Source organism: Gymnoscopelus microlampas (assembly GCF_963454915.1).
Source record: "Gymnoscopelus microlampas genome assembly, chromosome: 11".
In the NCBI taxonomy this organism is placed as follows: Eukaryota; Metazoa; Chordata; class Actinopteri; order Myctophiformes; family Myctophidae; genus Gymnoscopelus; species Gymnoscopelus microlampas.
The window spans coordinates 21,412,309-21,433,849 of record NC_139948.1 but is presented as its reverse complement, the minus strand read 5'-3'; the positions used below and the strand labels follow the sequence as shown (position 1 = coordinate 21,433,849).

The 21,541-nt window shown below is 40.5% G+C and overlaps 1 protein-coding gene across 1 annotated transcript in view; it reads left to right on the top strand.

Annotated features, from left to right (window-relative positions):
- The window catches only part of LOC311055265 (ras-related protein Rab-26-like), a gene marked incomplete at both ends in the record, with an annotated part of 85,134 nt that extends 64,552 nt beyond the window's left edge, over positions 1-20,582 (top strand). The window contains 4 exons of the mRNA XM_084071390.1: positions 16,821-16,886; positions 17,846-17,902; positions 19,473-19,549; positions 20,483-20,582. Of these exons, the coding sequence (XP_083927516.1) occupies positions 16,821-16,886; positions 17,846-17,902; positions 19,473-19,549; positions 20,483-20,582 (300 nt within the window). The remainder of the gene's footprint in view (positions 1-16,820; positions 16,887-17,845; positions 17,903-19,472; positions 19,550-20,482) is intronic.
- Positions 20,583-21,541: the final 959 nt, after the last annotated feature.

Genomic DNA, 21,541 nt, shown 5'->3' with positions numbered 1-21,541 from the left:
CAAATCTTTCACTTCGCCGCTATACTCCCCAGATCGCTTCCGCCCCCTCCCTCCCATGGTGGGGGAATCTGTCGCCACGCAACAAGTGGTGGTGGAAACAAACAAACAAAAACATCAGATCTACAAAAGGAATTTTCTCAACCATATTTTATGGCGGGTATAGCAGTCAGTTTCTCAATGCATGCCTTGAGTGACATTATAGTTTTGGGTGGATATGGTGCTAATTAAATAACCCATTAGAGCTTGAGGTTACCCCGCTTAACCCAAGACCTGGAACGCATCTGTGTCATTTTTTGATTTGAGCTAAAAAAATGCATATTATTTTACACTTTGGCTATTCAAAAATAGCAGATATACAAGCTCATAGTGCGGCACCGAGTGCCACGCTACGAGCTTGTAGATCTGCTATATATTTTTTAATTGTGAGAATGTGTGCAAATCTTTGAATATATACATGAACAACATGAACATTTTTACTCAAATCTTTGCTTCTGGACGGTCCCTGGAACAAATTATTTTGAGATGGGGGTCCGCGGCCAAATGCATATCATTTTGGAGGTCCTTGACATGAAAAGGTTTGAGCACCACTGATATAGAAACATACGTTTTTCAGAATACTGTTGGGATTTAGAAGACATTTGTAGAATCGGCTTCAGGTCTTAATGGGTTAACTACAAACACATTAACATGCCCACATGCTTAACTGCATGGCTTACAGTACAAGTGTAACTTACGACCCCTTTTTGTGGTCTAGGGGAAAACACGGCAGTAACATGTGATAACTTACAGTAAATGAGCACAAACAACTAAAGAAAATGACACATTTATTGACAATGATGAAGTTAAGGTTACAGAAACTGAATAGAAATGTAAAGAACGGAAGCATAAGACAGGGTGGCCCAGGGCCAAAACAACAAATCAAAGACCACACTAAACAATACATAAACGAATCTACACCAAGTCAATGAGAATACACTATTGTCTCCCTCCCCTACCAGAAGCTTCCCAATAATAATAAACTTTATTTGTATAGCACCTTTCGTGACATGAAATGCAGCTCAAAGTGCTTCACAGAGCAAGAATAAAGCACAAGTGCTTTAACCACGCCATATAAATCTGCATAAGCGTGAACATAATCTACATGATGGCAGGTAATCCAACTTGTCGGCAAGCAGTGTTCATGCCTTCAACTGTCATAATGTAAAGTTTCTTTGAACCCAGGTGCAAACACTGAGACAGACAGCCTTTGTAAACTTTGTTGAGGTGTGAATTTAAAGTTGTTTTAAATCTATGGTTGTGCCTGCGCGTGCTCCTGGTCAAATAGGTTCCTGCACGGCTTGCAAGGCCGTCCCATGAGCAATGCAACCCTGATGGAGTTATAGAATAAAGGTTTATTCAGATAGTGAGTGGAGCAGTAGTGGATCAGGTCAGGTCTGGTCACAGCAGTGATAGCAGAGGCAGACTTCCAGGTTTCAGGTGGTCACCGCAAGCTGCAGGAGAGAAAATATAAGTATTCAGAATACACACTGAGAATGTTGCTAGCCCAGGTGGAAAACGACTGACCAGGTCAAACAGAGACTGATGATCTGGCAGAGCATGAACCGTTGACCTAGGCTTTATAGACTTCCTGATTAGTCGCCTCCACCTCCTGTCTTGCACCCCTGTCTCCACTCCTATAATTAGATGAGAGAACTAGAAAGAGGGGGAGAAAGGTAGAGTGGGTGTGTGGAAGTCGTGACATCAACAGTCTGATTGTGTACCGATTTGCGTTAGGTTTAGGCAAAATCTGTAGGAGTAGTAGCAAAAACTGTGTTTTGCACGATCCAAGGAATCTATGGAATGTTCCTTTTTGACTCAACGACTTACGGTTGTAGAGTCACCTTACTCACAAACTGTACCACACACAACAGGCCGACTCAGACCTCCTTCACACTCTGCCATAGAATGACTTTAGAGCAATTTATTAAAGCCTGGATGCCAGGACAGATGCATACCGACCCGCAATTTGACAGCTATTGTGGGAAATATGACAGCTGAATGTGAAAAATAGCGTATAAAACCAATAAGACTATTTATTAGTCGAAGCAAATAAGCTTACAGGCTAAAATTCATAGAATAATCCATACATTATTCATTTTATTGGGCACATAGTGCAATACCGCTGTCAAAAGGCTTTATTTACCTTTGTTGTCTAGAAGACGGAACATCCCAGTATCACCCCAATCCATCATCTCAGTGCTCTTTGTTTGCTCTTTGATATTATCACACTGAGTTTCTTACAACTGTTCATTACATGGCTTGGTTGAATGCTTGATTCTGATTGGTTAATTACGGCATTCGACGGTATGTTATATCCTGATAGCAGACCGCTGCTCTGATGAACAGACCAGCGCTGGGCGTGGGTCTAATGTGGGTCTCCGTGTACCCCCAGGGGTCCTTCAGGGGGTTCCAGGGGGTCCCCAGCAAAATTGGTTCAGATATAATCAGAATCAGTTTAACCACCTCAAACCTATTTTATACTTCGGCTATTCAAAAATAGCCGATCTACAAGCTCACAACGCATCATAAAAGTGTTTTGGTAAATGTTGGCTTGGGTCAAAAAACTTGCACATTTGTTAAGAATAATGAATTGTTTTCACTTCTTTATTTACATTTCAGTTAACTAGATGAAAAATGCCAGTTTATCGGTTTATGGTGCCATTTAAGATTTACCCCAGCCCATAGTTTCTGCCCATAATAAATTGAAAGCTTTGAATGACTGATGTCCTCTTCTATATTCATGCTTTCACAAAAAAAAAAACAGGAATCCATCAGCTGAAATACATTTATTGAATTCCCTGCCTTGAACTGCCTAGGACAGAGAAACTAGCCCCTGCATGCCTTTTCTCGGGGGGTGGGGGGGGGGACATTCGCCTGAAATAGCCGATCTACAAGCTCACAAAGAGATTTGGTGTAGACTGAAGAAAGCGGTGAAAGTACAGTTGTAACTCAAGTCTGGTTCTTTAAGACGAGAGGGCCTAACCACTTAAACCCCATATGGTTGAGCGGAGTCCCTCAGGGCTCCATACTGTGTATTTTCTGTTTAGTCACGCTTCGACACGTTGTGAGCTTGTCGATCTACTATTTTCTGCAAAAGCTTTCCCCACAACACGGAGGCTGGGAGTTAAGTGGTTAGGAAGTGAGCTAATTCTTTCCCGTCATGGAGCTATAACACCTCACACCAGCTCTGCTAGGGCCAATGGTGGAAAGAAACCAAGTACATTTACTCAATGTCAGGGACAGAGTTGGTCGGAAGGAGAGGCACAGGGAAACTTTGTTGGTTTTAAAATATTGTTCTCTTTTTTTCTTCTTTCTTTATTTCTTTCTTTCTTTGTCTTTGTTGCAAATACATGATTTAGCAGATAACAGAAATAAATGTGCTCAAAATAAATGAAATCAAACTAAATAACTAAACAGAAACTAGACTGATCAACGTAATTGAACTGAAAACTGAAGTAACTAAAGTAACACGAGGTGGACATATATAGGGCGGTTCAGACCACTGTTAACACAAAAGGGGGAAAAGACAAAGACTACCATTGAAACACACTCTAGTAACCCCTGCCCCACCCCATGGTGCAGAGGGACTGTGGTGCAGTCCAATTGTCCAGATGAGCTCCAGATCTGGAGCAGCTGATCCCCATTACTTTGGCCAGCCCATCATGTCCATTTATGTCTGCAGCCTCCCACAGAACTGGTGACTCAAAGAAAACTCAGTCAACTCAAATGTAAATAAACTCATAGAAAAACAACTAAATAAATGATGTTATTTCAACTGGTTAATAATGTACAACTGAAAATAAACACACTAAATATATAAACCAAAAGGAAGAGTTACCATACATTATAGTCTCAATATGTGGCTGCTGAGTCAGCCATCACACTCAAGTACTGTGAGTTCCCAATTGTCGATACTTTTACTTCTACTCAGAGGCAAATATTGTACTTTTTACTCCACTACAATTATTTGAAAACTTTAGTTAGTTACTAGTTACTTTGCAGATTTATATTAGGCCTATTTTTTTCCAAAACATACATTAACTAGTCATGTCCTATTTTATTATTCGAAAAATAGCAGAGCTACATGTTCACAACACGTCGCTTATATATCACATTGGTACTGTAAGTTGATGCCAATACTCTTGTACTTTTACTCAACTAAATTGTATACAGGCTTTTTACTTGTAACAGAGTAGTTTTATATTGTGGTATTGGGACTTTTACTTAAGTAAAAAATTGAATTAGGAGTATAAAAAGAACACACACCACAGATGAGCCACAGGAAGACACTGATTTGAGTCTGTGTAGCTAATGGCAATTAATTAGCACAAATGTTAGTCTTGCACCTTCTCATTACCATTTCCCCTGGGGTTTTTGGAGAGACAAATGTGACATTGTGTGAAAACACAACAAAATGGGTTTCCCATTTAGCTAAACTGCTACTTTTTGAACACTGGACTAAAAAAGAAGACCTTTCTGTTAAACATTGCTGTGCTTCAGTGGTTTCAAAGACAAGTCTTTCACTTTCACTTTGTCTTCTGGGGCTGTCCTTAAGCTAGAGAGTACTGTACAGTTTACCCTCTTCAGTGGTTTTAATTGCCTCAGCTCTTGAGCGGGTGTATTTAACATTTTGATTTTAGCAATTCGATTTTCTATCCTCTGAGGGTGCAGTCACACAAAACTTTAATTCTGCCTCTGCGGGTGGATTCTGACAATGTTTCTTTTTTGCGGAAAATGGCATCGAATGGCAACAAACTGCTCTGTTTCCATTGAAAAGCATTGGCAGAATCCGCCTGCATAGGCAGAATTAAAGTTCGGTGTGACCGCACCGTTACTCGTCAATCTCTGCACTCATTGTAAGCTATGACAGGTTAGCTTCAAAAGGTCAAGCTGCGTTGCATTTGTATGGAGGACAGATTTAGGATGATTGCATATATGAGTTTCCTCGAGCTACAGAAATGTCATTGTATTATCGTGTCCATGTTATCAGCATATTCCCCATACTGATATGTATTACCGGCTGTCAGGTTCACTACTATGCCAATACCTGTACCATTGTAAGTCTTTTAAACCACATCGGGTGAACAAGAAGGGCATTCTATGCAATCAAAAGAAACATCAAAATAGACATCCCAATTAAAACCTGGCTTAATATACTGGACTCTGTGATAGAACCAATTTCCCTCTATGGTTGTGAGATCTGGGGACCATTAGCAAACCATGACCTTGAAAAATGGGACAAACACCAAACCGAGACCCTACACACAGAATTCTGCAAATCCATTCTCCGTACCCAGCGAAAAACACCAAATAATGCATGCAGGGCAGAATTAGGACGATACCCACTCACAATCAAAATAAAAAAGTGAGCACTTAAGTTCTACAACCACCTAAAAGAAAGCGACCTAGATGCACTCCATAACAAGGCACTCACACACAGCGAAACTCTAGAGAGATGCCCCCTCAGCCAGCTGGCCCGGGAACTCCGGGCACAAACACAAACAGAGCCACAAGATAGGAAACCCATTGGAATAAACCAAATTATAAAACAACAAAAGGAAAACTACCTGACACACTGGAAAGAAGCAACACAAAAGCAGAGTAAACTAGAAAGCTATCTGGCCCTAAACAGAGAATACGCAGTGGCAGAATACCTGAGCACCGTGACCGACCCAAAACAAAGAAAAATCTTAACTAGGTACAGACTCAGTGAGCACAGTCTTGCGATCGAGAAAGGTCGTCACAGGCAGACCTGTATCCCGAGAGAAGACACTGCAAACAAAATGAAGTGGAAACCGAGCTACACTTCCTAACCGTCTGTCCATGGTACAAGACATCAGAGACACATACTTCCCACAGATTACAACCACACACAGAGATTTTGAAAACATGACCAATAACAAAAAACTCCTATATCTGCTGGGCGAAGTACAACAATGTGCAAACACAGCAGCAAGATTCGTGAGTTGCTGTGATAGGAGAAGGATATCAAACGGAACACAACCACCCTAAAGACTAATCATTGGGTATATTCCTGCACTATACCTGCACCCAGTGATCTTGATACATAGAAATTGATCTATGGAAGATTCTGACTTTCAAATGTACATATTTTTTGTTTTGATTGTATTGCTGTATTGTTGTATTGTGCTATCTGCTTTGGCAATGTAAACGTATGTTTTCTCATGCCAATAAAGCCCTTTGAATTGAATTGAATTGAACACTTTAATCTAAATTCAAACCTTTGGCAAAACATGGGGAAGATCACGCTGGTGCTCATGTGGATTAAAAAGTAGAAAGAAGTTACAATGGGTAAATGAAGTATTGAAGCATCAACTTTTTTCCCAGTAAATATATTTCCAATGACACTATTAACATGATTTATTTTACCAGACATTGGTATGAACTCAAGAATTCCACACATGTAAAAACATTACAAAAGTAAAGTCCACAAATAATTGTATGTGGTATAAAGTGGAATAGCACAAGAAAAAGGTATTGAACACACCACGAAAAAGCAGTATACTTAGGCAAGGAAAGGCAATGCACCATCTAATGTCCAAGTAATTAGTATTTCTACCTCCAATTTGTGAGAAAAACATTAGCTGGGTTAGTGCAAATTGATGGGCTATAAAAAAGGTTTCTTGTGTGACAAGCAGTCACACAAGAAACATCTGATGATGGATAAAAGCAAAGAGGACTCTCAAGACATTCGCAACCAAATTCTTGCTCAGCATCAGAATGAAGCTGGGTACAGAAGAATTTCAAAGCATCTGAATATTCCAGTAAACACCGTTGGGACCATTGGAAGTATCACTTCACCATCAGCAGGAGCTCGAGCTCCTGGCAAGATTTCTGACAAGGGAGTCAGAGGGATGGTCAGAAGTGTACTCAAAGTGTACACAACGATCCAAAGCACACAGCAAAGGAGACTCTCAACTGGTTTCAGAGAAAGAAAGTCCAGGTGTTAGAATGGCCCAGTCAATCACCTGACTTAAATCTGATTTGAGGAAAGAACTAAAGAAAAGGGTTCACCAGATGGCACTAAAGAATCTCTGAGATTTAAAGACAATCTGTGCAGCGGAATGGGACAAAATCACACCTGAGCAGTGTGGGCGATTAGTTACTACATACAAGAAGTGTCTACAAACAAAGGCTTCTCCATAAAGTATTAAATTAATTTCAGTTAGCGTGTTCAATACTTTTTTCCAGTGTTATGGCACTTAATTACACATAATTATTATTTATGGACTTGTATGTTGTGATTTCTTTTCATGTGTGGATTACTTGAGTTAATGTCTGGTAGAAATATCCTCTGAATTGCATCTTTGGAAATATATACTGAGAAAAAAGATGATGCGTTCAATACTTATTTTCCCCATTGTAAGTAGTAGTAAGAAGAGTTCTCAAGTTCGGGTGCTCATTGGAAACAGGAACACGTATGCAGAAGCCAAATAACTGAGGTGTTCACTCTGATAATAAACGCCATGGACCCCCGTTTGATACAATATTGTTGATCTCTGGAACCCAATAGGCCTATACACTGAAAAATCCTTAACACTCTCAGAATTGCAGACTCGTAACTATCAATAAATTAGCTGGGGACCCCCTGGGACCTACTTAAGGACCCCTGACCCCACATTGAGAACCATTGAGAACTCTAATAATTTACATTATTCTATTGCAAAACAAAGGAGGAATCCGCTGTGGTTCTGTAGAGATGTTGCTGTATTTTAGCATTGCAAACATTTCTCCTGTTGATATTGATTAGAAGCTCATTGTGGAAAGAATTGAGCAATCTTTCACACTGACATTTTTCTGCAAACACAATTATGGGCTCCGGAGAAACAGAAATCACAGATGCTTTCGATATAATGGGAATTGGGAAGGAGATTAGTTTGACTGGGTTTTATGGAGTTTTAAGTCTGGGTTTCACTGGGTGGTATATGACTTATGAATCTAAAGGATGATTACATCTCTTTTTTGCAGTGGTGGACAGTAACAAAGTATATTTACTTGAGTACTGTACTTAAGTAAATTGTTTGAGAATCTGTATCTATTGTATGTTGAGTATTTGTGTTTTTCAAGTGTTTTTTGTTTACTCCACTACATTTAAGGACCGTCCCAAGAGCTCGCCAAACTGATTCTGCGTCACTCTAAAATATAATCTGAACCGTCCACCATCAAAGCAAAGCTCTTGGACCAGTCGCCAGTAATCGCCTTCTTGTTTCAGGAATATCGACTCAGGTACTGGGGTTGAGTATTTTTCCACCACTTTTTTTTTTGCAGATGTCCGCAAATGGCAACAAATCGCTCCGTTCCCATTGAAAAGCATTGGCAGAATCCGCCCACATAGGTAAAAATCCAGTTTGGTGTAACCACACCCTATAATGAATGAAAATGACATCTGCATCTCTTTTTGCTGCAGCATTTGGTAGTGTGAGGCAAAGTGAATGGGCAGAGAGATAGATTGCTTTTATTTTCACCATAACACGCTGCCAGTGGCATTTGGCTACCAAATAACATTCTTGAATAAAAGATGAGCCTAGGCTGGATCCCTCGCTCGTGGTGGTTTCAATTGCTCTAAGCCAGGCTTATCTCTGCTCTAAACCCTGCTGTTCTACAGGGCTGGCCCTTGGCCCCCGTGGGCCAGATTGCAACTTATCATATCGTCTCTGTTGGGTAGAAACCTTGTATGTTCAAAACTATTCATTTGTCTGTATTTGTGATGTTTTTAATGTTGTTTGTTATATCTATTGCACTTTATAATTAAAATTGTATTGTTTTATATGCTGTGGTCACGTTGTGATCAGGGTATCCTTGAAAAAGAGAGCTTGCTCTTCCCTGAATAAATAATATAGCTCAAATCTAAAATGACACAGATGCGTTCCCGGATTGAATGGGCTAATAACAGGTTGGTATGCAGAGGATGGTAAAAAAAAAGAAAAAAGACTGTAAGCAGAGACAGGAAGCAGAGATATATGAAGGGCAGTGATGATGGGAGATTTCAGAAATGGACAGATAGAAAGAACGAGAGGGAGATTAAGAGGAGAGACATTTTCCTGAATGCCATAAAGAGGTTGTCACTTACAATGTTTTGCATGGGTTTAAAAGTGAGATGACTTCAGATGTAACAGTAGTAACTGTATAATTATGAGGGACTACACTGATTTGGAGAGTGGGATTATGCTTGTGGCAGTGAGATAAGAGATCGAGATCGATTTCCGATTAATTATCGGTATTTTATGTTTCGTTTCATTCAATTAAACGGGCAACGGGTAGCCTAAGTAAGTCTTATAAGGGCCCCCAATATAAATCAGGTCATTTGTCACGTGAGGATAGCAAGCATACAGTAGCAAGATGTCCAAATGACAGCGTTTGGTTTAGCATTCATTGAGCCATATGGTGCAGCACTGGTGATTCATAAAGGGCTGTTAATCGCTCCACCTTTATTCATACGAGGCCTGCTATTATGGGCCCACTGCGTGGGGCGCATAAAGGAAATGTTAATTAACATGTCTGTTCATTCATGCATATTATTGTGCCCCCTCGTATCTACTCTTTTGCTTTTACACAAAGACATATATGACAGTCTGTATGTCTGTCATTGTCTGAGTCATAGTGTCGGGGGCTTTTTGTCAGATTAGATGTTGTACCTGTCTGTCTGTGTCACAGTCACAGACTTTGCCTGTCTTGTCCAGGTCTTGTATTTCTATGTTATGTTCCTGTTCTAGTTGTCTTGGTTCTATGTTCATGTATTCCCCACCTGTTTCTCATGTGTAATCAGTCCTCATGTGTACATTATTAGTCTTGTTCCCCAGTCAGTACTTGTCGGGTCATTGTTCGGTGTCACGCCATGCTCAGTGATGTATCATGTTAGTTTGTGATTGTGACGTAATCTCTGTTATTTTGTATTGAATCCACAAATCCTGTCTTGCTGTCCTGCCTTTTTGTGCAGGAGATCAAGGAGATCTCTCTATCTGTCTGTCTACCTGTGTGTGTCCCTTTTATGCCCATATTTGGAGATCCCTGATGTCATCAATATACGCCCATATATTGGCATGCCCATATATTGGCATATCAGTTGGATCGGATTCGGCTGTTCTGAACAACCGTATGGGGTTTGTTTATGGTTATGTTGATGGTTATGGTTGACTTGCAGGTTTTACCGAAGCCTGTAGCTTTTGGTTCTTCCTCGCGGAAGAAGTGGTTTGGGCTGCCAACCCTCTCCACCCCGGGTCGCCGTCTCTCCGGCCGTCCTCTCTCTCTCTTAGTATTTTGTTAAAAAGTTAATTCTATATTCTGAGTATATAGACTGGTCTACGGATCTTTGATAAACAGAAAATATATTTTCAGGTGCGTTGCCAATAATAGCCAATCAGGCGAGAGTGCCCATTTATCGGCTTTATTTTTTACAGTGTTCCAGTTCCAATTTTGTCCGCTTGCTTATTTGTGTCATCACTTCCAATGTCACTTGTTTATCCTGTATTCTGTGTGAGTCCTCTCTTCTCCTGAGAGAGAACACCTTTTGAGAACACCTTGTTAGTGTGCTTTACTAGTTAGACCCTGTCTTGTTTATATTTATATCTGTTTGCTGTCTATTCAACTTAGGGCACATTCTCCAGCAATGAAAGGATGATAGAAGAGCTCTGTTCCGCAGCGTTGAGATGACAAGAGTTGACATCTGGAAATAATCAGTCTCTATTAAGTCACCCATGAGGGGATCGTTGCTAACAGCTGATTGATGTCTAATTACAAGTTATGGTTCATTAACAGCAAATGCCACGTGTTGAGACATTCAGAGGCAATCAGTTGAATTCAGGGAGAACAATTTATCCTGCAGTGGTTCCTTTGGAGTTCTTGAGGGAGAATTAAAGTCCTAGTCACGATGAGTGAAGGTTGCCAGGTTGGGGGTCATGATAACAGAAATAAGTTCTCTGTCACTGAAGTGGTGCTTCAGAACTCTTCTGCCTGATTTATACTTGGTTGTGTGCCATGTTATACGCACCAAAAATAGTCATTTTACAAGCTTGTAGATCGGTATAGATGACCCTTTCTACTAACCTTCATGTTAATGGTTTTGTTTTACATGGGAAGCTTTGTGTTGTCTGTGAGTGGAAGCCATTTTGGATTTGATGGTCAAGAGCCTTGTTTGAATCCATATGTTTTTGAGCCTAACGCCACTCAATCAGAAAGCCCATACTGATACATCAGTGCATTTCAACACATTTGACAAATGCATAATATGAAAAAGATGAACTCATAATCTCCACATCTCCAACCATATTCTCAACACACTGAGCCACAAAGACCGAAGTAAAAGTGTACATTATCTCTAAGAGTGTTTCAACCTGACACCACATATCGTCATGTCGGGTGGAAACCTTCAGGAAATGGAAACCTGTATTCCAATGGATCCAATATAGTTATTTAATCACAAGCTGTTCAGATTTTTCATTAGTTCAATATTTATAAAACCCACACACTTAAAGGCATTGACGGCGAGTCAGAGATAAACAAACACCGCGCCCCCAGCAGTTCATTTCCCCGACCACCAGGGGGTGACGCAGGAGGGACTTCCATAGAGCTAAGGGAACTTCTGAAGGGGCCATGCCGAAAATAGGTTGCTTTATTCGGATATAATTCGCGGAACTGCCCGCCCCTGCTGGTTCTCTGATTCTTTTTTTTTAAATAGGCTCTTTCATGATAAATTGACCACATATATGAAGTTAAACAACTAAATTCTATCCAAACGCTATTTTAAAAGTAAATTCTGTGCCTCATAAACGAAGTTTGAGAGCGTTTTAAAACCGAAAGTAAAAAGTTCACACGGACACGGACGCGCACATGCGTGCGTTAATTTACGACCCGGACAAACAAACAGTAGGGAAAATACAGATTTCAGAAAGAGGACTGTGTTTCAATGCAGGAAAACACCCCAGCATCATTATATAGTGGCTGATAGAGGGGAAAAAATGCAAAATATATGTAGCAGGGCTATGTAAAGCAATGACTACGCCACCCACACATATAGGAGTGAGGGATCCTTTAAACACATTAACCATATACTGTATATATATATAGATATATAGGACTGAACAAGGTAAGGTTCCCCAGGAAGGTACGGGTTCAGAATTAACAGAACCAGAGGCTGATGTATCAAATGTGTCAAGTTTATTCAACAGTTGGTATAAAAATAGTCAAGTTAAAATACAGAAAGGAATAAAGCGGTTAGTATTAGAGTTCTGCAAAAGGGACTAAATTCAAGAAGCAAAGGGGCAATAAGGGTAAGGGCTTCGGGGCCTCTAAACTAAATATACAGAAATTAAACAAATCAAATCCAAATAATGCAAAACCAAAAGAAAATAAAGTAAATAAGTAACCAAAAGCGAATCAGCAAATAAGCAAATCAAAACAAACTACAAATAAGCAAAATCATGCAATGCTACTTAATGGCCCAGTATAGCTCTGTCCTCAGTCAACCCTATTGCACTCAGTCTAAATAGTATATATATATAAGGCACGGTGGGAAAAACAGTGATTAGTTAGTTCAGCTCCTACAAAAATCAAATAATAAAACATTAGACCAACCCTCCAACAATTCATCAATTCATTAGGCTCCTATAGCAAGATGACAAAATACAGAAAAATAACAAACATACCCAAATAGTCAATGTATGCTCATGGCTCCAATTGATAAAGGCCTGCACAGCCACAGAGTACTGCTACTCAAAGGACCTGGAGGCTTCTGGAAGTACAGATATATATTAGTATAATTAACAACAGGCCTAATATTGTCAGCCTATCTAAACTCTTATATATACTATTGTTACAATGAGTTATAAAAACCTTGTCATTCGTTTCAGATTGTCTTACCGAGAATTAGTCTGTACCCCTCATGCCTCCAGGTCTCTCTCACAAACAATCAAACCAGGCTTCTGGCTAGACAGGAGGCCACAAACCTGGCCACCCCTCTTTATGCACTTTCCTTAAAGGGCCAGTGCTACATATATATAATATATATATATTTTAAATTTAGGCTTAATGTTGCCTAGAATCCCTTTAACCAGTTTCACTTTCAAAATGTCTCAAAAATAGCTGATCTACAAGCGTAACACTGTGTTACGATGATGTAAAGTTGGCTGACAACAACGATAAACTGTTTATAAACTGTTTCTTTTTTATTTTGCAGACAACACAAAGCTCCCAATGTAACACAAAACCATTAACATGAAGGTTAGTGGACAGGGTCATCTATACTTAGTTGTTTGCCGATCTGTGCCGAAGTTTGTAGAAAGTGTACGTTTGTCTCCTCCAATAAAACAGGAATGACTGCAGAGACACTTGCATGAACAGAGGCAAATGATTTGGTGCACCTCACCATTGTGCCATTGTGCCCCATAATACCAGCTGTTGGACAGGGCTGCCAACCTTTCAGAAAACCATGGAGTGAGATGTGGAAAATTATGTTTGCGGTTGCCATGACTATTTACTGCCATAGTAAGAAGTTTCATAACTTCTAATCCATAGCCCAACCCAGCGGTTCGGTTCCCAAACTTTTTGTGGATCAGCGCCCACTTGAAAATCTCGAAAGCAATTTGAGCAATTAACACGGCCGCCGAGTGACCAGATGGGCGGTATTTTCAGAGCATGTTTATTTTAATGAGCAATCATTTGATTGTGTTCCACCTTGGATAAATGGAACTATGGCAAGGCTTTGTGGGGCTTTCAACCACACACCTCTTGAGGGAGGCAGGAGTATTCTCATTCCTCAAGAAATACATAAATAAATTCATACCATGACTTCAATATTAACCCATTAAGACCTGGAACGCATCTGTGTCACTTTAGAACTCTTTGGCTATTCAAAAATAGCAAATATACAAGCTCATAGCGCGGCACCGAGTGCCGCGCTATGAGCTTGTAGATCTGCTATTTTTGAAAAATCGTGAAAAAAAATTGTTTTGATTTTTTTTCCAAAAACTGTTAGGATTTTGATTTTTTTTTAAGAATCGCCTCATTTTATATTATGGATAAACTCAATATCCTCATGGCCCACACGTGGGCCCCCGGTCCACAGGTTGGGAATCATTGCCCCAATCATAAAGAAAACGAAAAAAATAGAAATACATTTTTGGCCACCAAGATCCATTGACCTGGTGGCCAACTGCTGCAGCCTCAGTATTTGCAACAATGTGAACAGGATGGATTGAGTGAGCGAGCGAGTGAGACAGACATGTCAACGTTACACAGATTATGAAAACAAATGTTTTAAGAGCTACCTGTACCGGCACAGTCACCCCCCCCCTCTTGTTGTTATAAAAAATGATCAATAATTATGTACAGTATGAAAACAAGCGTTGCCATTTCGACCCACTGACTGTCCACCCATGATGACCTATACATTTCCGACCACACCCGTACCTGCTGTGTGTGTGTGTGTGCGTGCGTGCGTGCGTGCATTCGTGTGTGCGCATGTTGTGAACTTGTGGACCATGCAACGTTCCCTTAGAGATGTGGACCGGTGGGAGCTGACTCGGCAGAAGCGGATCCTGTGTTTTACATTAGACGGGTCAGAGAGGTACAGAGGGCCTAAGGGGAAGTGTGAAGGAGGGGCTGGTTAGTGGGAAAGGCTGAGGTTAGGGTGACACATTATTACACCCTCACTCCAGTGGGTTATATGCTTAGAGTTTGATTGGTATGTGGACGATTAGCTTTGTCAGTGATATATGGTCACTATTATGCAATTAGAGATAACTGAGTGTTATTGCACCCTAGACAGCAACAGCTTTCCTCTACTATTACAGCACTGTAGAGAGTTACACAGTGCACATATTTCACACATGCACTCGCACACGCACGCACACGCACGCACACACACACACACACACACACACACACACACACACACACACACACACACACACACACACACACACACACACACACACACACACACACACACGTTCCCTGTCCCATCTCTTGCTATCGATGGGACCCTAGGCTGGAGGTGACTCTTGTTAACACTGCCAAGTCATCAACAGATGCACTTACGAGAGATCTGTCGCAGCTCTGAAGCTGCGGTGCTGAAGCAAATCACAACTGATCCCTAAATGTGTCCAAGAAATCCAATGCAGACTTAAAAATCATTGTGAAGACAATAATTATGCATTGTGCTGAGATGAGAGATAATATTGTGGCAGAGCTCTCTGTCCCTGTTGATGAGGTACTTATTTACAGTAGATGGATGGATGGAGCGTTGTTGTTGTCACAAAGCCAGCCATGGTCGTCATGATGGAGGTCAACTGCGGTGGATGAGATGCCATATCACACTGTTTCTCAACATTGGGTCTGGGGACTACCAGGGCTCCAAATTGGACCCTACGGGTCCATTTGGTTACATTGTGTACATTCTCAGAGTTAAATGAACACCGAGAATTTGACAGTGTAGATTGGGGTCCCAAATATACACGGTTCCACTTGTACACTTGAGTTACGGGAAAAAATTGCTGTGTTCCAATGGATCCAAAGTAGTTTAATCACAAGCCCTTGTAAATACTTTTCTTTGGTTCAATATTTATAAAACCCACAGACAGACTAAGAGAAAGAAAATAGGGAAAATAGACAAATTAAATTGAAATTTGGCGACACTCAGGTATGATGAAATAGGGCATACATTTTTGAAAAAACATAACAAGTTGAGATAATGAGATACAGTTGCCCGATAGCAACACTTTCTTGTTTTCTCTCTCTCTCTCTCTCTCTCTCTCTCTCTCTCTCTCTCTCTCTCTCTCTCATTGATTCTCTGGCAGTGTCCTTTTCCCATCTCCTTGGCCTCCCGGCAATTTCTCCTCAGCCCTATCACCTGTCTGCAGTCTTATCTCCTCACCTTCACCTCTTCTTTCGTTCCTGTTCGTCTTCTAAATGCCTGTGTCACTTTCACCCTCTGTCCCTTCATATTATTGAATTTAATGTCCCCACACGAACCAGTCAAGTCCAGTCTTCTTTTTTCCCATCCATTCTTTGAGTTCTGCATATTTCATCTTCGCTTACAATGTACTTTATTATCCCTGCCAGGCCGGAACGGCCGAAGGCGAAGGATTATGTTTTCGCTCCTGTGAGTCATTCCGTTCGTCCGTCTAGCCGTCTGTCTGTCTGTCTGATTGTCTGTGAACAGCTCATCTGGGAGCAGTGGTGGAAAGTAACTAAGTACATGTACTTAAGTACTGTACTTAAGTACAATTTTGAGGTATTTGCACTTTACTTGAGTATTTCCAATTCCCAATACTTTTACTTCTACTCCACTACATCTCAGAGGCAAATATTGTACTTTTACTCCACTGCAATGATTTGAAAACTTTAGTTACTAGTTACTTTTCAGATACAAATTATGATATTATGAAACATACATTAACCACTTTAGTCCTATTACCTAGGCTATTTGAAAATAGCCGATCTACAAGCTCACAACGCGCCGCGGTGCGACGCGTTCTGAGCTTGTAGATCTGCTATTTTCAAACATTTTAGTACTTTTACTTTTGGTACTATAAGTACATTTTGATACCAATACTTTTGTACTTTTACTAAAGTAAATTTTGAATTCCGGACTTTTACTTGGAACAGAGTACTTCTACATTGCAGCATTGATACTTTTACTTAAAGTAAAATATTTGAGTACTTTTTCCACCACTGCCAGTAGGGCACGGAAGAGCCAAATTCCTCACACATTCTAATCTTTTCTAATAAAACCTCCCATCCTGTGTTTACTGTGTTGTCTCCAGGCATGGCTGACCGAGATCCATGAATACGCACAGCAGGATGTGGTGCTGATGCTTCTGGCCAACAAGGCAAGCAAGGCATGATGGGAAATGTCTGTGATTTGGGGACGCAGACTCAATGAAAGCACAAACATAGAGTTTCTGTAGGAGACGGGTGACAGAGCAGTGTCACACACTTCAACTGAATACCCTTCATGTCTCTACACAGCATTATCCTCACAGTTAAATGACTGTGTGGCTCTCAGTTGATTACAGATGACTTGAAAATGCCAACTGCATACTTAAAGTTTTATAAGCCCCTAATTAACATGCTAATACCTGCTTAATCCATGACACATTAAATATTCCGCATGCTTATCGGTCCTTAAAGGACAACTTTAGTTTTTTACAACCAAGGTTTATATTTTAGATTGTAATTTCTATAGTGTTAGCAATTTTCGCTATCTTTTTTTACAGTGGGCGGGGGCATTCTGTCCGGTGGCTAAATATGTCTTTTTTTACACAATAACTTGGCGTTTTCTTTATTATTATTTACAGTAGCTCTTCTAGCCCCCAATAACTCACATCTGGCCATCAAAGACCACAGGACCTTTTTTTATTGTGTAAAAAAAATAATATTTAGCCACCGGACAGAATGCCCCCGCCCACTGTAAAAAAGATCGCGAAAATTGCTACAACTATAGAAAGCAGTAAATGAAAAAAAAATAACACTCATCTTTTATTTACTTTAATTACAAGCTAAAATATAAACCTTGGTTGTAAAAAACTAAAGTTGTCCTTTAACATTAGAGCAGATTTAGGAGCATTAACCCATTAAGAGCGGGAAGGGAACGCATCTGTGTCGTTTTAAGATTTCTTTGGCTATTAAAAAAATAGCAGATCTACACGTATGAATAGCCAAAGAAATCTAAAGTGACACATGCGTTCCCGGTGTTAATGGGTTAATAGCAATGTAAAGTGAGGACAAATGACATAGTAACATTAACGTTGGTGTACGTGGATGAACGTGTGTTCCCTTTCTCATCCAGGCCGATGCCACGCATGAGAGGGCCGTGAAGAGAGAGGATGGCGAGAGGCTCGCCAAGGTGAGGCCATGAGGACTGAGCCATTTTCAGAGCTCTAGCTGCAATGGTTATGAAACAAACTAAGGTTTTGGGGTTTTGGCATAGACTCTGTACACTATACCTATAACTATAATTAGAATTATGAGTAGAACTAACCATAACTATATTATTCACCACTGTTGTCGTTATAGTTGTTGTGTGAGCTCTGCCTTCCACTTGAGTTATAATGATTTTTTAAAGTACATCTTGATAGGGTTAGTTTATAGGGCTGTAGTGTGTTATAGAACTTGGTGTGGACAGCCCACTGTATAGGTTAACAATACAAACTGTTCTGCTGCCATTGCAGTGCAAGTGTTATTTGGCCACTGTCAGCACAGGGCCATGATTCATTTTGTGCCACTTGCCATGCTTCAATCTCTCTGGGGACCCCTCACCCTGACAAGCACTTGGAATTGTAAGAGTTAAGGCATTCAATTTTGTTGGACTCTGTTCCACAAATACATATTGTGAAAATAGCAGATCTACAAGCTCTGCTATTAGATCGGCTATTTGCTTGTAGATCGGCTATTTTCAAGATCATGTGGGGACCCCCCTGGGGGTCCCGACCCACATGTTGAGAACCACTGCTGTATGCGACCACAGGGGAAACGATGCATTCCATTTTTCACGTGTTTTCCAAAGAGATTCATATGACTGAAGGGGGTTTCCTGTGAGCGCGAACAGATTATGGATATTACACAGGGCAGCAGAAAGTCTATTCCTTCCACCCTGTCAAAATCGCTATTTGATTGTGTGTGTCTTAATACTATTACCATTGATTTTATGCCTTTCCAGGAATATGCAACGTTGGCAAAAGTAGTAGTAGATAAATGTGAATCCCAAAGGCCATACATCTCAGATGTTTCGCCGGGCTGGAGATAACGGGGTTTTTGACATCTTGCTGTGTGGAACCTGAGTTTTAAGAGCTTTCACGGGATGTACCGTGCGCCGCTGCCATCTGTCCCAGTCCATTTCTTAGTCGTAGACTCACAGATAAATCTCAGTGCAAAGCATAAATGCAATCAGCAGAGCAGGGTAGACGTTTCTTTTACCTTTATTCCTCGCCGGCTGTTGTCACATAACTCAATATACGCAACCCATATAGTGCATAGCCGAGCACCCCCCCCCCCCCCCCCCCCCCCCCCGGCGGCAACAGATGCTTTAAGTCATACTAAGTTACTTTAAGGCACAGTGCCGGCACAAGAGAAATATCACATTGGCTTTGTTATTGCTGCAGGTTCAGACAAATCCCCCCCATAGAGCAGGCCATGGGAGTCACTTTATCACGTTCTAAGTTTGATTTAACCTAAATAAACAATCCACTGCATTTCTCTCGTGAAGGTCTGCAACAGGCTACCATTACCCACAGTCCTCGTCTCACAAAGAAATGCATTTCTTTGGTTTCACTGCCTGATAATTAAAATGCATTTGGGAGTCAGCAGTCTAATGAAAGCTATTCATCATAATAAGTACGCCGGTGTGTTTTTTTTGGAGGTAAAAGCGCGAGGTTTAATTGTATCTCCCTTAACGAGCATCGTTACGACTTCCACAGGAGTGTGGGATTCCCTTCATGGAAACCAGTGCCAAGTCAGGCCTTAATGTGGAGCTCGCCTTCACTGCTGTGGCCAAGTGAGTATCTGTCCCGAAAGGCAACGTTCCTCTTTGTGCAGCTGTTAACTCTGCAGTCAGACACACAGCGACATCTTCTCAGTTATATTAGTGGTGTCAAAAATGATCGATTCATAGATTATGAATCGATTCACAAATGTCAAAAATCAATGTAGTTATTATTGTTATTATTATTATTTATTTTATTTTTTTCACAGTCCACAGTCAATGCAAATCTATACTTTGCAAAGTCAGCCAATCACATTACAGCTAGTGTCATCACCACTAGCTGTAATGTGATTGGCTGACTTTGCAAATTCAGGACTGTGATTGGCTAGCGAAACACATGACACATGTGCAGCCCTATGAATAGCAGTATGGACTTAAAAAAAACACTTTATGGTTTTCTTTAAGTGAATCACTTCCATCACTGTGATGACCACTGTGACCACACCGCCCACTTCACACTGGGTGTGATTTTTTAAAATCCTATTGCTAATTGCACGGAGAAGCAGCCAGATGTATATGTTGTTCAGTATATCTGACTGCTTGTATTGACTGATTGCCATTGAAGTTGCCATGTTGTGCAGTAATATAGAAAAGTGTGATGCATGGCGATGCATCGTAGAATTGAATCGAATCGTTACCTGGCGAATCGTAATCGAATTGAATCGTGAGGATAGTGCCAATGCACACCTCTAATATATATATAAAATACAGTAGCTGGTCTACAAGCTCACATCACAACGGCTATTTTCACTATTTCTGAGAATATTTGAATTTCTTTTGAAGATTTTCACCTGTTAAGACATGCCCAAAGATAATGACGCCAGGTTGAAAGTGGTTGATACTCAGGGTTTTACTGTGCCTCCTCTGCCTTGAATAGTGCAAGTAAGATTATTTCCATCTCACTACTAAATCTCATTAATTGTTCTCTTTATTTTTACCTCCCAGGGAGTTGAAGCACAGGTCCATGAAGGATCCCAGTGAGAAATTTAAACTCCAGGAGTACGTAAACAAGGAAATGAAGGGCGCAGGCTGCTGCAGATCCTAGACCTGTTCCGGTCGCCATCTGGGCCTGTGTTCGCATTAGGATGAGTGCGAGCGTGTGTTTGTGTGTGTTTGTTTGTATGTCTCTTTCGTATTCAGACATGTTCCCTTCCTTTGATGATGCTGTCTGCATCTGGCCTGAGATTGATAAGGAGTCAGCGAGGTATTCAGTATTTGTGCGTCTTTGGTCTGTTCCACCCATTCTCCATCTACTGATATGTCTGGTGACATCTAAACTCAGTGAATGGGCTAAAAAACAGGTGGAAACAATTAATTAATAAATAATAATAATAACATCATTGCAGAACCAATGCAAAGACTTTTGGGGCGGTCCTTCATATTGGTTTTCAAAACATTAGGCGTAGGTCCAGTGGTAGAAAAAGTACTACATTTTTTTACTTAAGTAAAAGTATCAATACTGCAATATAGAAATACTCTGTTACAAGTAAAAGTCCGGAATTCAAAATGTACTTGAGTAAAAGTACAAAAGCATTGTCATCAAAATGTACTTAAAGTACCAAAAGTAAAAGTACTCATTATGCAGAATGTCCCATTTCAAGTTTTCAAATGTATAAAAGTCTATACAGCAGATCTACAAGCTCACAATGCGACGCATCGCAACGCATTGTGAGCTTGTAGATCGGCTGTTTTCCAATGGCCGAAATGTATACAGAACTGAAGTGGTTAATGAACGTTTTGTAATAATAATCAAAATCTACAAAGTAACTAAAGTCCTGAAATAAAGGTAGCGTAGTAAAAGTACAATATTTGGATCCAAGATGTTGTGGAGTAGAAGTAAAAGCATTGGAATTCGGAAATACTCAAGTAAAGTACAAATACCTCAAAATTGTACTTAAGTAAATGTACTTAGTTACTTTCCACCACTGGCGTAGGTTTATTAGCACTGGTTTTCTCTGCCATCCAATGAATTCAGATTTCCCCAGACCTGTGTGGAGATCTCTG